The 18025-nt window shown below is 45.6% G+C and overlaps 1 protein-coding gene across 7 annotated transcripts in view; it reads right to left on the bottom strand.

The window, feature by feature from the left end:
- The window catches only part of LOC140491405 (syntaxin-1A), a 264150-nt gene that overhangs the window by 47432 nt on the left and 198693 nt on the right, over nucleotides 1-18025 (bottom strand). For all 7 annotated transcript variants that reach the window (XM_072589539.1, XM_072589538.1, XM_072589537.1 and 4 more), the window contains exon 7: nucleotides 3271-3344. In XM_072589539.1, coding sequence (XP_072445640.1) covers nucleotides 3271-3344 — 74 coding nt within the window. The remainder of the gene's footprint in view (nucleotides 1-3270; nucleotides 3345-18025) is intronic.

The raw sequence follows: 18025 nt of genomic DNA, 5'->3' as shown, positions 1-18025 counted from the left end.
TTAATTCATGAATTTGGGTGGACAAAGTTAAAAATCACAGTCCAACACCATATCATGGATTTGGGTGTTACAAGCTGGGCCAGCATTTATTCCCTCTCCTGGTTTTTATGTTGTTTACTCATGGGACGTGGGCATCGTGGGGACTCTTAAGATTTTAACCCAATTAATAAGTGCGGTGTTATTCAGAAACACATAATAACTATTTTGCAAGCAGTAAGCCTCCCCCCAACAGTACTGAAATAAATTACAGGTTAATTTTTAAATGAAAGGCCATCAACCTAAAATACAAACTCATTTTCTCTCTCTACAGAAGTTGCTGATCTGCTGAGTGTGATCAGTTCTTCATAAGAGAACTCCATTTTCTGTTTTTATTTCAGATTTCCAGCATCCACATTTGGTTTGTGGACCAGTAAAACTGTTGTAGTTCTTTGTTTTCATTCATTCATTGGGGTAAAAGGCCAACAGTTGGTGACTTTGAGAAGGTGATGGTGAGCTGCTTTTTTGAAGTGCTGCCGTCCATTTGGTGTAGAAACACTGACAGTGCTGAGGAGGAAGGGAGTTCCAGGATTTTGACCCAGCAACACTGAAGAAAATGTCAGTTACCCTCAGTTTTCCTGAGAGGAAGTGTCAGAAACTACAGGGCCTACTTGGACTCAAGTGGTAGAGGAAAGCCACTTATTGGTCTAACTACAAGAGCACCTTGTAGTTAACAAGTTGTAGTTTATTGCCCTGGTAGACCCATCAACTCAGCCTCCACTGAACTTATTTCTTCCTCTCTTGATTCTATTTTCCATCTCTCATCCAATCTCTTCCCGCTTACCTCTTCTGATGATTCTTTTGATCCTTTATTTTTAGCTTCCTGGCCTAGCCATATGCTGTTTACCATGGACATTTAATCTTTCTACATGTCCAACCCCCATCAGAATGATCTGAAAAATTTATCAATCCTGCTTCCAATTTCCATCTTTCTCTCACCTTGAGAATTGGGGACAAAACATTGTTCCTTCAGTGTTACTGAGGGTAACTGACATCTTTCCTACTCCAGTTAGTTGCAACACAATAGCTTTTGTGAAGCCTTTATCAAGTCAACTTCCAAATTGGAGCTCAAGACTAGGTGTAGCCAGATGAAGTTCAGCTTCATTTACCAGGGAGAAATCCAATCTTCAATCAGATTTGTGCACAAAGAAGAAATACTTTAATAAATGCTGTAAAAACACCAAAGGAGAGAAGGAGTCAGATTCAGGAATAGACAAAAGGTGGAAGTCTCTGGGCAATGCTTACACAGATTGATGCCAGACTGAATACTTCAAAGTGAAGCCACTCCTTTGTCATCTTCATTAGAGATGTGATCCAAGGAAGAATGCAGTCCTGAAGCAAACAGCTTCAAGTCTGATTTTAACTCTGAGCAAATGAATAGATTTTCAGCAAGTTCAAATTACACCCAATGAATCCTGACCCAAGTCTTTAACCAAAAGCTGCCATTTCCTTTTCAATCAATTTCTTATCCATTCCTAATATCTACCTGGAATTCCCAGATCTTCAACTCTGACTCACAACAATAGGTGAAGAACTTTGTCCACTGTGATCTGGATGTTTACATCTGCCATGTTTTCAGGTTTTCAAAAAGATTAAAGAGGGATCTTCCTCTGCCTAAATCTATGTTGATTGTTGTTTATTTCATTAATATCAAACAGATAATCCTCAAGATTACTACCAGTAATTCCATGGTTTTAAAACATTCATCAGAATACAATTAAATAGCACCAGCTCTCAGATCAATCAGTATGATTTATGTCCATCTCTTTGAACCCACAGAGCTGAGAAATAGTTCCAATGTTCAAGGAATTTGAACTTTTCCTGGCTATACTATTGAACTATTAATGCATCTAACTACTGAAAATGCACTGGTCCTTCTTATTTAATTATTCCTATAATAACTGGTATGTGACAGCAGATGTAATCCTGTTATTACTACTTGAGTCCTGCTCTTGATTTAGTCTCTCTCTTAAATCCTAAAATCTTTGTAGATGCAGAATATTAATCTACACCTTCTTTTGCCATTTCTTCCAAAATGAACCATTGATGTTTGTGGAACATTGCTGTGTATAAACTGGTTATCGAGCATTTTTAAATACCCTAAGCAGGTGAAAGGAGCTATGCAAACAGAAATTAACTTTCTTTTTTGTCACCTTGTCAACATCTTTTTTTCTAAACTATCGCCAAAAAAAAAATAGCCATTTATTTCATTGCAGCCTATGGGATCTTGCTCAAAACAAAGTGCCACAATCAGTGAACTTTATAACAGCAGCCGCCACACGTTAAGATTCAATGTGTCACATTTTGCAATTTGCTTTAGTGCTACAATAGGATGAATGGACCTCTGTGTAGGTAACAACTTTAGGTATATTCTCCTGATATCCCAGTGTGCTATTAACCAATGGATACTCTTCACAGTGTTGTCACTGTATTAGTGAGTTTGGCAACTTGTTTACGCACAGAAAAAAAAAGATTAATTGTTTCTGGTTGGGAGAATATCATAGAATCCCTAGTGTGAAAACAGGCCATTAGGCCCAACATGTCCACACTGACCCTTTGAAGAGGAACCCACTCAGACCCATTCCCCTACCCTACTACTCTACATTTCCTCTGACTAATGCACCTAACCTACACATCCCTGAACACTATGGGCAATTTAGCACGGCCACTTCACCTGACCTGCACATCTTTGGAATGTGGGAGGAAACCCACGCAGACACAGGGAGAATATGCAAACTCCACACAGACAGTCAGCCAAGGCCAGAATTGCACCCAGGTCCCTGGCACTGAAAGGTAGTACTGCTAACTACTGAGTCACCATGCCGTCAATGTGACAAAGACTGACATCAGACTGGACACCAAGAGAAAGCGCTGCTCTTTTTGACACTGTGCCATGGGATCTTTAAATTCCATTTCAGATAGAGAGGTCCTAGTGTTTACATCTCATTTCAGACAGTGAAGTTCATACCAAAGTATCAACCTAGATTAGGAGCTTGTGGGAGTAGGGTTTCAATCTACAATCTTCTGATTAGAAGTCAAGAACATTGCCAAACTGATGCTTAAATGTCTATTTAAAACTTGATACAGTGTTCAGTATTTTTCACTGTAACTTCAAACTTATGATTGATAGTATACTGTTTGATGGGCTCAGTGTCATTATCGTCCTGTGTCGTGGTTCTGATTCCACTGTGGGATTTAGCTTCACAGTGCCAGGGAGATAAGGGAGTGACTCACCCCAGATGTGAAGATAGCAGGATTCCCACTCTCCAGCATGTCTTCAAGCTCCTCATTTGTAGTCGTTCTGCCAGCTGAAATAAAGCAAATAGGAACAACCCTATCAATTTTACTTCCAATACTAAGCGGTATTATTTGGAATGTTCACAATTCAGCCATAACAGAGTAACACCATGACTTCAAAACCAAATCCCTTAATATTCTCTCATATACACTGTGTCACACAAGATTTTATTTTGATTTAAAGTCCAGGTTTGCCCTAATGCTACTCTCATCCAATGGGAGGGTGTCCAAGGTCTGTTAAAGTGATAAGGAAACTGCCTGACTGGATCATACTCCAACCAATCACCATCAATGTATGTGTCAAATTAACCCATTGTCAAAGGGCAAGTGGCTGAGTGCATGGGAGCTGGCAAGGACGAAGACATAGTAACTGATAAATAGGGAATTCTATTCATGACACTCCCCAAGGACTCAACACTCAGGGATCCTGATAACCACCCTCCAGAAATCTTAACCACAAAAGATGCCCTCAAAGAATTCCTGGACGTGGGCCTTGTTAAAACTTTGGATGAACAGCTTGTCCAAAATAGAATAAAAAGGTTTAAAGGTAAACAGAAGCATGAGCATCAGAGAGGGATTGTCCTGGGCAGATTATTTAACCCCTGACCAAACCACTGGTTCTCGTAAACTATTAGAAATTTTGATCATTTAAAATGTGATGACTCAAAACAACCATGCAAACAGATTAAGGAGTAAATACATCGAGTCATAGAGATAGACTGCACAGAAACAAATCCTTTGGTCCAACTCATCCACACCGACCAGACATCCTAATTAATCTAGCCCATTTGCCAGCATTTGGTTCATATCCCTGTAAACCCTTCCTATTCATATACCCATCCAGAAGCCTTTTAAATGTTGTAACTGTACCAGCCTCTATCACTTGTCAAGTTCTTGGGAAGCAGTGATCAATCTTCAGTTTTAATCTTTGCCATGTGCTGAATAGTCTCAGTCAGGCCAGAGGCAGAGCTGATGCAGGTGGCCTCAATGCCTCTGCTAGATAGAGCAAAGGTGGGAGCACTGACCACAGGGGTAAGGAAAGTTAACTAGGATTCTGGATCCCAATCACTACTGGGCACTGCTGAGTGCGATGCTTCAGAGAAGATAGGATTGAACAGAACTGTGATGCTCTTCGGGAGATTTGCTTGGCAACACTCATTGACAAGTCTCACATGGGCAGAATGGCTCCTTGCTTGAGGTACCAAGGGTTGCAGCCACTGGGAGATATAGCCCAGTGTGATTCAATGATCTCTTTGAGCACAGATGGGAGGATGGAAATCAGAGGAGAACTACATGGTTTGAGTGATTGTTATGGATAGGGCTGAGATTCTAGCTGGACATCACAGAGGACCTGTGTCCAAAACAAACTGGTGTTGACACAATGGTCCAACATCAAGGTGTTAACAAAAGCATTTTGTGGCATGTAGAGGAGGTAGTAAATTGCTGCACATTTTTGCTGGTTTGTTGTCAGCATCACAAAATCTGAAGCTGTCAGTTGCCCAGTGCCTTGGAAGAAATTGCTGTAGTTTCTCGATTAAAAGGAATTAAACTCACTGCAGAAAAGATAAACCTGGCACCTAATGACCTAAGGACTCATTTTAATGAGGAGTTTAATGGTCCAGTAATGCCACTCAAGTTCTGAAGGAAGGAAGCAGCTGAAACTAAGGAGACTCACCCCTCCAGGCAGGAAATTGTTTCCAGGAACTATTTCAAATTTTAAAATTCTTGTAACTTTTCTTTCTCTCCTTTTCTCTTTCTTGTCTTTCAGTCTTTATTTCTCCATTTATATTTACTTTAACCAATTCACTCTCTCTCTCTCTCTCCATCAGCTCTCTTTCTTTCCCCACCCTGCAATTCCAACAGTTGAAGAGAGAAATTGTTGATCTTTGCCTTCATTAATATCTCAGATGTCCTCCTGACCTCACTACACAACTCTCAGCTGACGTTTCCAACAAGATGTGGCTCAACACATTTCTACGCGGAAGGATGAGGAAACAAATCATAGAATCAAAGAGAGTCAGAAGAGGGCCTTCAGTCTATCGAGTCAGCACTGAAAAAAATTTACCCTAAATCTACACTCATTTCTATTTCCAGTACTTAGCCCATAGCCCTGAATGTCATAACATTTCAGATGCTCATCCTAAACACTTTTATGCAAGTTGTGAGGTTACGTGCCTCAACTACTCTCCCAGACAGTGCATCCCTGATTCCCATCTCCTTCTGCGTGAAAAGATATTTACCTGGACCATCTCAGACTCCTCCCTCCCCTTCCTAGACCTCTCCATTTCTATCTCGGGCGACCGAATCAACACGGAGATTTACTATAATCCGACCGACTCTCACAGCTACCTAGACTACACCTCCTCCCACCCTGCCCCTGTAAAAATGCCATCCCATATTCCCAATTCCTTCGTCTCCGCCGCATCTGCTCCCAGGAGGACCAGTTCCAATACTGAACAACCCAGATGGGCTCCTTCTTCAAAGACCGCAATTTCCCCCCAGACGTGATCCACGATGCTCTCCACCGCATCTCCTCCACTTCCCGCTCCTCCGCCCTTGAGCCCCGCCCCTCCAATCGCCACCAGGACAGAACCCCACTGGTCCTCACCACCACCGTCGTATCATCCGTCGTCATTTCCGCCACCTCAAAACGGACCCCAACACCAGAGATATATTTCCCTTCCCTCCTCTATCAGCGTTCCAAAAAGACCAATCCCTCAGTGACTCCCTCGTCAGGTCCACACCCCCCACCAACCCAATCTCCACTCCCGGCATCTTCCCCTGCAACCGCAAGAAATGCAAAACTTGCGCCCATACCTCCCCCCTTACTTCCCTCCAAAGCCCCAAGGGATCCTTCCATATCTGCCACAAATTCACCTGCACCTCCACACACATCATTTACTGCATCCGCTGCACCCGATGTGGCTTCATCTATATTGGGGAGACAGGCCGCCTACTTGCGGAACGTTTCAGAGAACACCTCTGGGACACCCGGACCAACCAATCCAACCACCCCGTGGCTCAACACTTCAACTCCCCCTCCCACTCCACCAAGGACATGCAGGTTCTTGGACTCCTCCATCGCCAGACCATAGCAACACGATGGTTGAAGGAAGAGCGCCTCATCTTCCGCCTAGGAACCCTCCAACCACAAGGGATGAACTCAGATTTCTCCAGTTTCCTCATTTCCCCTCCCCCTACCTTGTCTCAGTCCCAACCTTCGAACTCAGCACCACCTTCTTAACCTGCAATCTTCATCCTGACCTGTCCGCCCCCGCCCCCACCCCCACTCCGGCCTATCACCCTCACCTTATCACCCTCACCTTAACCTCCTTCCACCTATTGCATTTCCAATGCCCCTCCCCCAAGTCCCTCTTCCCTACTTTTTATCTTAGCCTGCTTGGCACACTTTCCTCATTCCTGAAGAAGGGCTCATGTCCGAAACGTCGATTCTCCTGCTGTCTGACATGCTGCACTTTTCCAGCAACACATTTTCAGCTTTTACCTTCTTTATCAGTCTCAACTGCATTATCTCATCTACACATCTGATCACCTCCTCGAAAAATTCAATCAAATTTGTTAGGCATGACCTCCCTCTGATAAAGCCATGCTGACTATTTCTAATCAAATTTTTCCTCACAAATGAGAGATTAATTCTCTCCTTCAGAATTTTTTCCAATAGACTCCCTACCAAAGATGAGACAGTCACTGGTCTGTAATTCCCAGTTTATTTCTACCACCCTTCTTGAAAAGTCGAGCCATGTGGTTTGTCCTATAGCTCTATGCCATCTCCCCTGTGGACTGAGAAGAATTAAATTAGGCAAAAGCAGCATGTTGGGAGGTGACCCACTTCAACAAATATTCAATTCCTGGCAGTGCATTCAGTGTCGATACTCTGTCACAGGGTGTCACCCAGTAAAGCTGAAAACACATCAGGCAAAACAGCAGGGACCCAGCAACTTGTTTGAACAAAATTCAATACCTTTCAAATCAGAATTAATTAAGGAAAGAATCCCTAGATTTGCAGTTGTAAATTAGACCATTCACACTGAGGTCAAATAAATTGTCCTTTTGAAAATTAGACATCAATAATTAAACAAAAGCAGATAACCTCCAAATTCATTGACAAACCTGATTGCAGCTTAGGGAAAACAGCCTCAAACACATCTCGAAACTAACCCCCCAAATGCACCAAGTCCCGCTCCAAACTCAGTGAGAGACCGGCCCCAAAGTCACTGAGAGTCTGGTCCCAAACTACCCGACAGTCTGTCCCGAATAAATGTGGATCGGGATCAGAAGAAGCCGATAAAGCTAAGTTTTGAACATTTTTTTAACCTCACTTGTGGGGTCAGAAGGGACAGCCTTGTGCAGTTTAGCCCTCCACTGAAAGCCTAGGCCTTCACGGCTGTGATCTTGTTTCTATCTCCAGTCATGGTGGACTTATTGAACACTCATCTGTTGTCAGATGGTGGCCTCTGTGCCCTGTTTTCCACAGCTTCCAGGCATTTAAAAAACAATTTAACCTATGTTTCTAATCAGCCTGTTCAGAGGTGTTATTACACACCATTACAGCAGGTGGGACTCGAACCTGGGCCTCCCAGTCCGTGTGTAGGGTTGCTACCTCTGCACCACAGAGCCCTTTTTCCTCAGATTTTAATAAGGCCTTTTCATTCAAATAGGTTGGAGCTCAGACTCCTACAGGTGGGTCAGCATCAGAATTGCTTCTTGTTGAAAACCGACAGGAAATTTAAACCTGGGAGCACTTGTCCTCTTCGATTTCAGCTCTGCAATCAGCAATTGTCACTTATTCAATCTCTGTGTGCTGCAGATGAAGAGACTGCTGACAATCGTTGTGCACTGAGCTTTCATCATGTTTAGATGCACATTTACAATTAAATTCACACGTGTATACTACTGATGCATGTCACTCCAATACACCCACGGGTTGGTCTCAGTATAAATTCTGTACTACAGTACTGGTCCAATCAAACCAAAGGCTTTCGTTCTTCTCTTTTTTTACAAGGTGAGCTCCAGAGAGTTGCAATGCTGTCGAGACAAATTCCAAATTTAGAACTCTCATGTTCCAATTGATTGAATTTTATTGCTTCAGTTCTAATTCCCCTTGGGTACTTCAGGAGCTGCCCAATTGGTAACTGGCCTGTTACCTTTGTTAAAAATAACCTGTGCAAAGCAATATTTCCTGATATTTTGAATTGCCTCAGACTCTCTCATGCCCTGATTCAGCCAGAGTCCCAGATTTCTACAGTGATCAAAACCAATTTACAACTTGGTCTCCTTACTCACTGCACCCAGCTCTTCACTGAACATCGCATCCCCCTTCCTCCCCTGTGACCTTTACTATCCCTGAGACCTCGCAGTATTACATTAGTTTGGGGGGGTGGGGGGGAGTCATCAGTAAAGTTTTCAAATGGAAGTTGACACAGAGTCAAATCCAACTCTATCACCAATACATACTAGCTAGCACAAGACACACTTATCCAGGGTTCTGGGGCAGGTCTGAACCCCCCAAGTATAACAGCAGAGTAAGACATGCACAAAATAAAGATCTGGAACTGGAAACCAATACCTGATTTGCACTTATAAGTGATGTGGCCAATGCTACCAGAGGATCTGACAACTTAACCAAAGATAGGGAGACATTTAGTAAGTCCAGTAAATAAAGAGTAGTAGTTTGTGTGAACGAAACTTATAATGTCAATGCTTGTGGACCTGACTCACAAATGTTCATTTGTGAATTGTACCACTAGCTCTGATACCTACCAGGAGGATAGGTTTGGGTGGACCGCCCTGGAGTTGTCTCTGACACCGGAGATACCTCGGTCTTGTCGAATTTACGGTGAACTTGGAAATCCTTTAATTCATTTCCCTGGCCATTACCCTTCTCCACGTCCGGCTTTATTTTCCTATGGAGTTGTCTCCAGTCCCGTGGAGTACAAAACCAGGGTGTTGACATTTTCAGATGATGTTTGTCCAACGAGGGAACCCTGATGGGAAAACTCTGTCCGCTTGCAAACAGCCCAGAAATTCAGCTGAGGATCCAGAACCAACTGACATAACCACACCCTTTAATGTTCCAGCAGCCAATGCACCTAATATGGGCCAGTCACGTTACAAGCAGAAGTTCACTATTAAAATATTCTGCAAATGCACTGGATTAGGAAACATTCAATATAAGCAGAGGAATTGCTCTGAGTCTCTCTGTTGGTGATGCTCACTGTGTTGATTTTATTAGCTCTGAAACACCCACAACTTTGAACTTGAGTCTGATTCTATTTATATCACCTTTGCTCTGCATGGCCTCAGATACCCTGCAAAGCTCTGCACTCCCTGTGTACACTACACTGCTCCAAAAGGCCATGGCTACAATGCACTGCTCCACATAGCCCCCGGTACACTGCTCCCTGAGACCTGTATATACTGCACCATTTCATAATGCAGCAACTTTGCTCTTTTGCCACAGCAGAAACGGAGACTACAGACTGTGAAGCTGCATATTTGTGCTCATAAGCATTTTTGTATATTATAAATTCCCTGTCTCTCCTAAAGTGAATAGGAAACCAGACACCGAAATAAGTACATAGAAGTAAGTGTTGGTCTAATACAGAGTACTCAGTGTCGCCATAAGCAGAACAGTATATTGGCCACTGCAGTCCACGGGTTGATCATAGATTTCACCAGCGTGATAATAAATTCCAGCTAATCCATCAAGTTTATCCAGAATAGACACAGCCCCGAGGGATTTCTTAAATAGACATGAAAACCAAATTAGTGAGCTCCCGACTTGAATTTTCTATTCAAATCTTCACACACAGGTAGGGCAACACAGCTGCAAGTCAAAGCCAAGTAGCACAATTCAGTGTGTGCCGCAAGCCACTTAACTGGTAAACATAAACTTAACTGGGTTGAGGTGGAAATTCCTCTCGGCCCAGTATGACCAGGCCACACCTACGTGTTACTTTGTATAACTACCTTGCCTGTAAAATGCCATGGCAATATGTCAAGTTGATAAAATCAGATGGGCAAGCTTGCAATGGCAATTGCTTCCTGCACCTTGCATTTGTTCAAATCGCCTGGAAACTCTGACGAGCTGAAGGCTCCCACCACTGGCCTTCTGTCTGCCCTGTTCCACCAGACACCCTTGCTGTATTCCTGCAAAAATCCCAGATTAATATGTCCTAACAACTGAACAATATACCTAAGACAATTCTCTGTTACCACGCATGTCCGAGAGAAGCAAGTGATAGGAGAGTGACTGCTATATCCATCTTCATTACCCACATCCCCTCAAACCAAATGCACTCATTTTGGAGGAGGCAACGCAGGCAGAGTGACAAGATGTCCAGCTGCATTGACAGTAATTCTAGCCTGATTGGGGCATCATCACATAAAAAATACCTTACAAGAAAGAACTGAATGATTGAATGAACAGCATGGTGTGAGCTGGTTGAACCTTGAAAGAACCTGGTTCATGTAATACCTGTGCAAGTTCTGACTCACAATCCAATTTGGATTTACCCCACACATGCCTGTTTCATAACAGATTTACGTTGACTCAATTTTTGGAGCTGGAGGTCAGCAGCAACTAAATAGTTTTGTGGAGGCAGGATTGGACCCTGGCAGGTTGTTACACTTGCCGATGAGGCTCAGTAAGAACTGAAGTCAAGGCAGGAAACCCGACATATTCCAAGAGACAGCCAGGGGCCGGCTTTGGTGCTTGGAGGCTAGGGAAGGGTCAGCACTGGGTTAGATTGACTGATTGTTGTCATATGTCCCAAGATACAGTGAATGGTGTTGTTCTACATGCTCTACCATACAAAGTGCATTAGGGTAGCAGAACAGAGTGCAGAGCACAGTGGTACAGCCACAGGCAAGGTGCAGAGAGAAAGGTCAACATTAACGTTTGAGAGGTCTGTTCAAAAACTAGGAGAAAGTGAGGACTGTGGATACTGGAGAGTCAGAGTCAAAAAGTGTGGCACTAGAAAAGCACAGCCGGTCAGACAGCATTGGAGGAGCAGGAGAGTCGATGTTTCGGGCATAAGCCTTTCATCAGGAATGTTGTGGGGGGAAATGGGGCTGAGAGATAAATTGGAGGATGCGGGTGGCTTGGGGTGGGGGGTGATGGTGATAGATCAGAGGGGAAGGTGGAGCAGACAGATGGGAAGGAAGATGGACAGATAGGACAGTTGGAGAGCTGGATCTGGGATAAGGTGGGGGAGGGGAGATTAAGAAACTAGTGAAGTCGATGTTGATGCCACGTGGTTGGAGGGCCCCAAGGTGGAAGATGAGGCATTCTTCCTCCACATGTTTGGTGGTGAGGATTTGGGGGTAAAGGAGGCCCTGAATTTGAATGTCCTTGGCGGAATGGGAAGGGGAGTTGAAGTGGTCTGCCACAGGACGGGGAGGTCATTTGGTGCATGTGTCCCAGAGATGTTCCCTGAAACATTTCGTGAGTTGGCGTCCTGTCTCCCCAATGAAGAGGAGACCACATCAAGAGCTATAGACTCAGTAGGCAAGGTATTTGGATGTGCAGGAAAATCTCTGCTGTCTGTGAAAGGATCCTTTGGGGCCCTAGATGGAGGTGAAGGGGGAGGTATGTGCTCACGTTTTGTGCCTCTTGCTGCGGCAATGGGAAAGTGCTGGGAGTGGAGGGTAGTGGTGGTGGGTGTGGGCCTAACAAGGGAGTCACAGAGGGAATGGTCTCTGTGGAATGCAGATAGGGGTGGAGGGGGAAATCCATCTCTGGTGGTTGGATCTGACTGTAGGTGGCAGAAATGGCAGAGGATAATGCACACGAATCTGGAGATTACTGGGGTGGAAGGTGAGGACCACAGGGGTTCTGTCCTTGTTGCGGTTGGAGGGGTGGGGCTCAAGAGTGGAGGTGCAGGAAGTGGAGGAGATGTGCTGGAGGGCATTGTTGATCACATGGGAGGGGAAATTGTGGACCTTGAAATAGGAGGCCATCTGGGATGTTCTGGAGTGGAATTGTTCCTCCTGGGAGCAGATACAGCAGAGGCAGAGGAACTGGGAGCAAGGGATCACATTTTTACATGAGGCGGGTCGAGAGGATGTGTAGTCCAGGCAGCTGTGGGAGCCAGTAGACTTGAAATAGATGTCCGTGCTGAGTGGTTGTCTGGAGATGGAGGTGGACAGGTCCAGGAAGGGGAGGGAGGTGTCTGAGATGGTTTAGGTGAACCTAAGGTCAGGGTAGAAGGTATTCGTGAAGTTGATGAACTGTTCAACCTCCTCATTGGAGCATGAAGTGATGCCGATACAGTCACTGATGTAGCAGAGGAAAAAATGGGGAATGGTGCCAGCATAGCTGCAGAAGATGAACTGTTCCACATGCCTGACGAAAAGACAGGCACAGCAGGGGCTCATGGCTCAGGACCCATGGCTACCCCTTTGGTCTGAAGGAAGTGGGAAGATTCAAAAGAGAAGATGTTGAGGATGTGGACCAGTTCTGCTAATTGAATGAGTGTGTCGGTGGAGGGGTACTGGTTGGGTTGGTAGGAGAGGCGGAAATGGAGGGCTTGGAGGCTTTCGCCGTGGCAGATGGTTGTGTATAGGGACTGGATGTCCATGGTGAAAATGAGGGATTGAGGGCCAGGGAAACAAAAGTCATGGAGGAAGTAGAGCGTATGGATGTGTCCCGAATGTAAGTGGGGAGATCCTGGACTAAGTGGGACAGGATGGTGTTGAGATAGGAAGAGATCTCCTCCCAACCTCCCGTGTAAATACACGATCCTTTACTCCCAATTACTCCGCCTCTGTCGCACATGCTACTAGGAGGAGCAATTCCGTACTAGGACATCCCAGAAGGCCTCCAATTTCAACTGCAATTTCCCCTCCCAGGTGATCAAAAATGCCCTCCAGCTCATCTCCTCCAGTTCCTGCACTTGCACCCTTGAACCCCACCTCTCCAACTAAACAAGGAAAGAACCCCCACTGGTCTTCACCTTCCACCCCACTAATTTCTGAATACAACGCATTATACCCCACCATTTCTGCCATCTACAATCAGACCCCACCACCATAAATGTACTTCTCTCCCCACCCCTATCTGCGTTCTGCAGAGACCATTCCCTCCGTGACTCCCCCATCAGGTCCATGCTCCTCACTAACCAACCCTCCACACCCAGCACCTTGCCTTGTCATCGCAAGAGCTGTAAAACGTATGCCCTCGCCTCCACCCCCCCCACCCTCATTAAAAGCCCCAAAGGATCTCTTCACATCCGGCAGAGATTTTCCTGCATGTCCACCCACCTCATCTACTGTGTCTGTTGCTCTCGATGTGGTCTCCTGTACATGGGAGACAGGATGCCATCTCATGGAGCATTTCAGGGAACATCTCTGGGACACATGCACCAAACAACCCCATCGCCCTGTGGCTGACCACTTCAACTCCCCCTCGCTACTCTCCAAGAAAATGTAAATTCTGGGCCTCCTCCACCACCAAATCCAAGCCACCCAACACCTGGAGGAAGAACGCCTCATCTTCCACTTAGGACCTTTCAACCATACGGCATTCATATTGACTTCACTAGTTTCCAAATCTCCCTTCCCCTCATCTCATCCCAGATCCAACCCCCAACTCAGCACCGCCATCTTGCCCTGTCCCACCTGTCCATTTTCCTTCCCACCTATCCGCTTCACCCACCCCACCAATGTATCACCATCACTCCCCACCTGCATCTACCTATCACCTTCCCAGCTACCTTCCCCCTGCCCCACCTGCACCCTGTGATTTATGTCTCAGCTTCCTCCCCCCATCACCCGCCCCAACATTCCTGATGAAGGGCTTATGCCCGAAATGTTGAGTCTCCCGCACCTTGGATGCTGCCTGACCTGCTGTGCTTTTCCAGCACCACACTTTGCTCCATTCAAAAGTCTAATAACAGCGGGGAAGAAGCTGTTCTTGAATCTATTCATACATGTATTCAAACTTTTATATCTTCTGTCCAAGCGAAATAGAGTATAACTGGGGTGGGAGGGGTCGTCAATTAAGTTGGTTGTTCTCCTAAGGAGCATGGAAGCGTAGATGGAGTCAGTGGATAGTTGGCGGGTCTGCGTGATGGACTGGTTTGTGTTCGCAACCGTCTGTAGTTTCTTGCGATCTTAGGAATAGCAGTTGTTAAACCATGCTGTGATACATCCAGATGGGATGCTTTCAATGGTGTATCTGCAAATGTTTCTGAGAGAAAACCTCCCAGCCTGCTTGGGGGCAGTAGCAACTAGAGCTTCCGCCCCCTCCCCCTCCACTTTTGAGATTCTTTTCTAACCCCTTCCCCTCTTTCCGCCACAGTGGACTGCTGCAAAAGCCCCTTTTTAGTTGAAGGTTTAAAGAATGGAGGGAGGCACCTTCACCTCGCATTCTCACTCTTCCTCATCTTCCAGTACAGCCTGCTGCTCCTTTTATGCTCTCAGCCTATTATTGGCTCTCCAGCTACAAGGACCCATTCTCTGCTCATAATTGGATATTAAACCTGTCTGCAAGACAATTGAAATTGTTCCCCTTTTGAAAATCCCAATGATCTACTATTTCCACTCTGGGGTGAAACCTAGTAACAGTCTCAACCTTTGTCTCCTCAAGCTCAAAGGGAGAAATCAGTCCTTTGAGTCAGTTCAATGCCACTCCCAACTTTAAATAGGATCCTTTAATAATGTACAGGTGGACCTGTTACCTCCTCTTATTTACACTGAGCTAAATTTATCAAAATTATGATTCATCTGCACTGATAGCACTCATAAATCAATTCCTTTTCCACTCGTTACCTGTCCATAGCATGGTGTAAAAATATGAAAAAGCAAAAAAAGTGACAGAAATCTTGCTTAATGTGATTCCCAAATCTTGCAAACACGAGGCATTTTAGAGTCAGCTCTGTGGAGAGCCACTAATTACATCTTCCTGAAATCAAAATGCTTCCATTCACCATTATCCTCTGACTCTTGTTATCGATTCAATTCTCAATTCATCTAGATAACCTGTCAACTATTCCACAAGTATTGCACTTCCTTAGGAATCTTGCATGACAAACTTTGTCAAATGCACTTTGAAAATCCAGACAAATTGCATCTATTAGATTTTTCGAGCTGACTAGTTTAGTTGCTCTGCCAGTGGGTTTATGAGGTAAGAACTATTCCTTCTGAATCCATGTTGACTGCTGCCTGAAGAGCTGAATTCTTTAAAAATTTATTCCTTGCCGGCTGCAGAAGGCCTTCAAACAATCTTACCAGCATAAATGTTAGACTAACAGGCCTTTAATCATTCGGTCCATGCTTTCTAAAAACTGACACTACAATCCTGGTGGATTTCTTCAGTATTTATGGCACTCTGAAAAAATATCAACCAAAGCATCATTAATTTTCTGCTTCAGTTCTTTGAAGATTTTAGGATGTTTCCTAGATGGCCTGGACCCATGTGGATACTTAATTGGTCTAGTTTCTTTACAACTTCTACTCCACTAACTACTTCCCTTGTTATAAATCTCACAACCTCTGTGATTAGAAATTGTCTGGCTCTCCTTTGTGGAAACTGATATGTCTTTGCTACACCCTGATCATCTAGAATAGCTTTACCCAATTCATCATGTTCTTTGACCTTTTTTCTAATATTAACGTAATTATGAAACTTTTTTTTGAGATCCTTTTACTGGATTGGTTACTCTTTTTTTATGATTATAATTTTATTCATTGGGATTGCTTTAGCCTTGTGTCCAGCTTCAAAACGTATGTTCCCAAGATCATGTCCCTCCACAATAATCTGCTCAAGTTGCTCTCACTCATTTGTTCATCTTAGAGTCATAGAGATGTACAGCATGGAAACAGACATCACCTCAGGAGATCTCCCACCCACAGCTTCCAACCTCATAGTCCAGGAACCCCACACTGCCCGGTTCTACCTCCTTCCCAAGATCCACAAGCCTGACCACCCTGGTCGACCCATTGTCTCAGCATGCTCCTGCCCCACTGAACTCATTTCTACCTACCTTGACACTGTCCTATCCCCCCTAGTCCAGGAACTCCCCACACTTCGCCCACCTCCAACACACTGCATCCACCTGGACACCGCGCGCTGGCCTATTACCTGCCCTCGATCTCTTCATTTCCAACTGCTGCCGGGACATTAACCGCCTCAACCTGTCGTCCCCCCTCCCCCACTCCAACCTCTCGCCCTCACAACGCGCAGCCCTCCAATCCCTCTGCTCCAATTCCAACCTTACCATCAAGCCAGCGGATAAAGGGGGCGCAGTGGTAGTCTGGCGCACTGACCTCTACACCGCTGAAGCCAAACGCCAACTCGAGGACACCTCTTCCTACTGCTCCCTCAACCATGACCCCATCCCCCTTCACCAAACCATCATCTCCCAGACCATACAAAACCTCATCACCTCAGGAGATCTCCCACCCACAGCTTCCAACCTTATAGTCCAGGAACCCCGCACTGCCCGGTTCTACCTCCTTCCCAAGATCCACAAGCCTGACCACCCTGGCCGACCCATTGTCTCAGCATGCTCCTGCCCTACTGAACTCATCTCTACCTACCTTGACACTGTCCTATCCCCCCTAGTCCAGGAACTCCCCACATACGTTCGAGACACCACCCACGCCCTCCACCTCCTCCAAGACTTCCGTTTCCCTGGCCCCCAACGCCTCATCTTCACTATGGATATCCAATCCCTCTACACCTCCATTCGCCATGACCAGGGCCTCCAAGCCCTCTGTTTTTTCCTCTCCAGACGTCCCCAACAGTACCCTTCCACCGACACTCTCATTTGTTTGGCCGAACTGGTCCTCACCCTTAACAATTTCTCCTTTGAATCCTCCCACTTCCTCCAGACCAAAGGGGTAGCCATGGGCACACGTATGGGCCCCAGCTATGCCTGTCTCTTTGTTGGCTACGTATAGCAGTTGATCTTCCGTAATTACACCGGCACCACTCCCCACCTCTTCCTGGTCCTGGGCCTCCTTCACCGCTGCTCCCTCACCCCAGACGCCTGGAGGAAGAACGCCTCATCTTCCGCCTCGGAACACTTCAACCCCAGGGCATCAATGTGGACTTCAACAGCTTCCTCATTTCCCCTTCCCCCACCTCATCCTAGTTTCAAACTTCCAGCTCAGTTACTGTCTCCTTGACTTGTCCGACCTGCCTATCTTCTTTTCCACCTATCCACTCCACCCTCTCCTCCCTGACCTATCACCTTCATCTCCTCCCCCACTCACCCATTGTACTCTATGCTACTCTCTCCCCACCCCCACCCTCCTCTAGCTTATCTCTCCATGCTTCAGGCTCACTGCCTTTATTCCTGATGAAGGGCTTTTGCCCGAAACGTCGATTTCGCTGCTCATTGGATGCTGCCTGAACTGCTGTGCTCTTCCAGCACCACCAATCCAGTATTTGGTTTTCAGCATCTGCAGTCATTGTTTTTACCTCTTCGGTCCAACCTATCCATGCCGACCAGATATCCCAACGTAATCTAGTCCCACCTTCCAGCACCCGGCCCATATCCTTCCTATTCATATACCCATCCAAATGCCTCTTAAATGTTGCAATTGTACCAGCCTCCACCACATCCTCTGGCAGCTCATTCCATACACATACCACCCTTTGCGTGAAAACGTTGCCCCTTAGGTCTCTTTTATATCTTTCCCCTCTCACCCTAAACCTATGCCC

Source organism: Chiloscyllium punctatum, chromosome 19 (assembly GCF_047496795.1).
Source record: "Chiloscyllium punctatum isolate Juve2018m chromosome 19, sChiPun1.3, whole genome shotgun sequence".
In the NCBI taxonomy this organism is placed as follows: domain Eukaryota; kingdom Metazoa; phylum Chordata; class Chondrichthyes; order Orectolobiformes; family Hemiscylliidae; genus Chiloscyllium; species Chiloscyllium punctatum.
The sequence above is the reverse complement of the archived record's forward strand: the minus strand, read 5'-3'. Positions and strand labels throughout refer to the sequence as shown.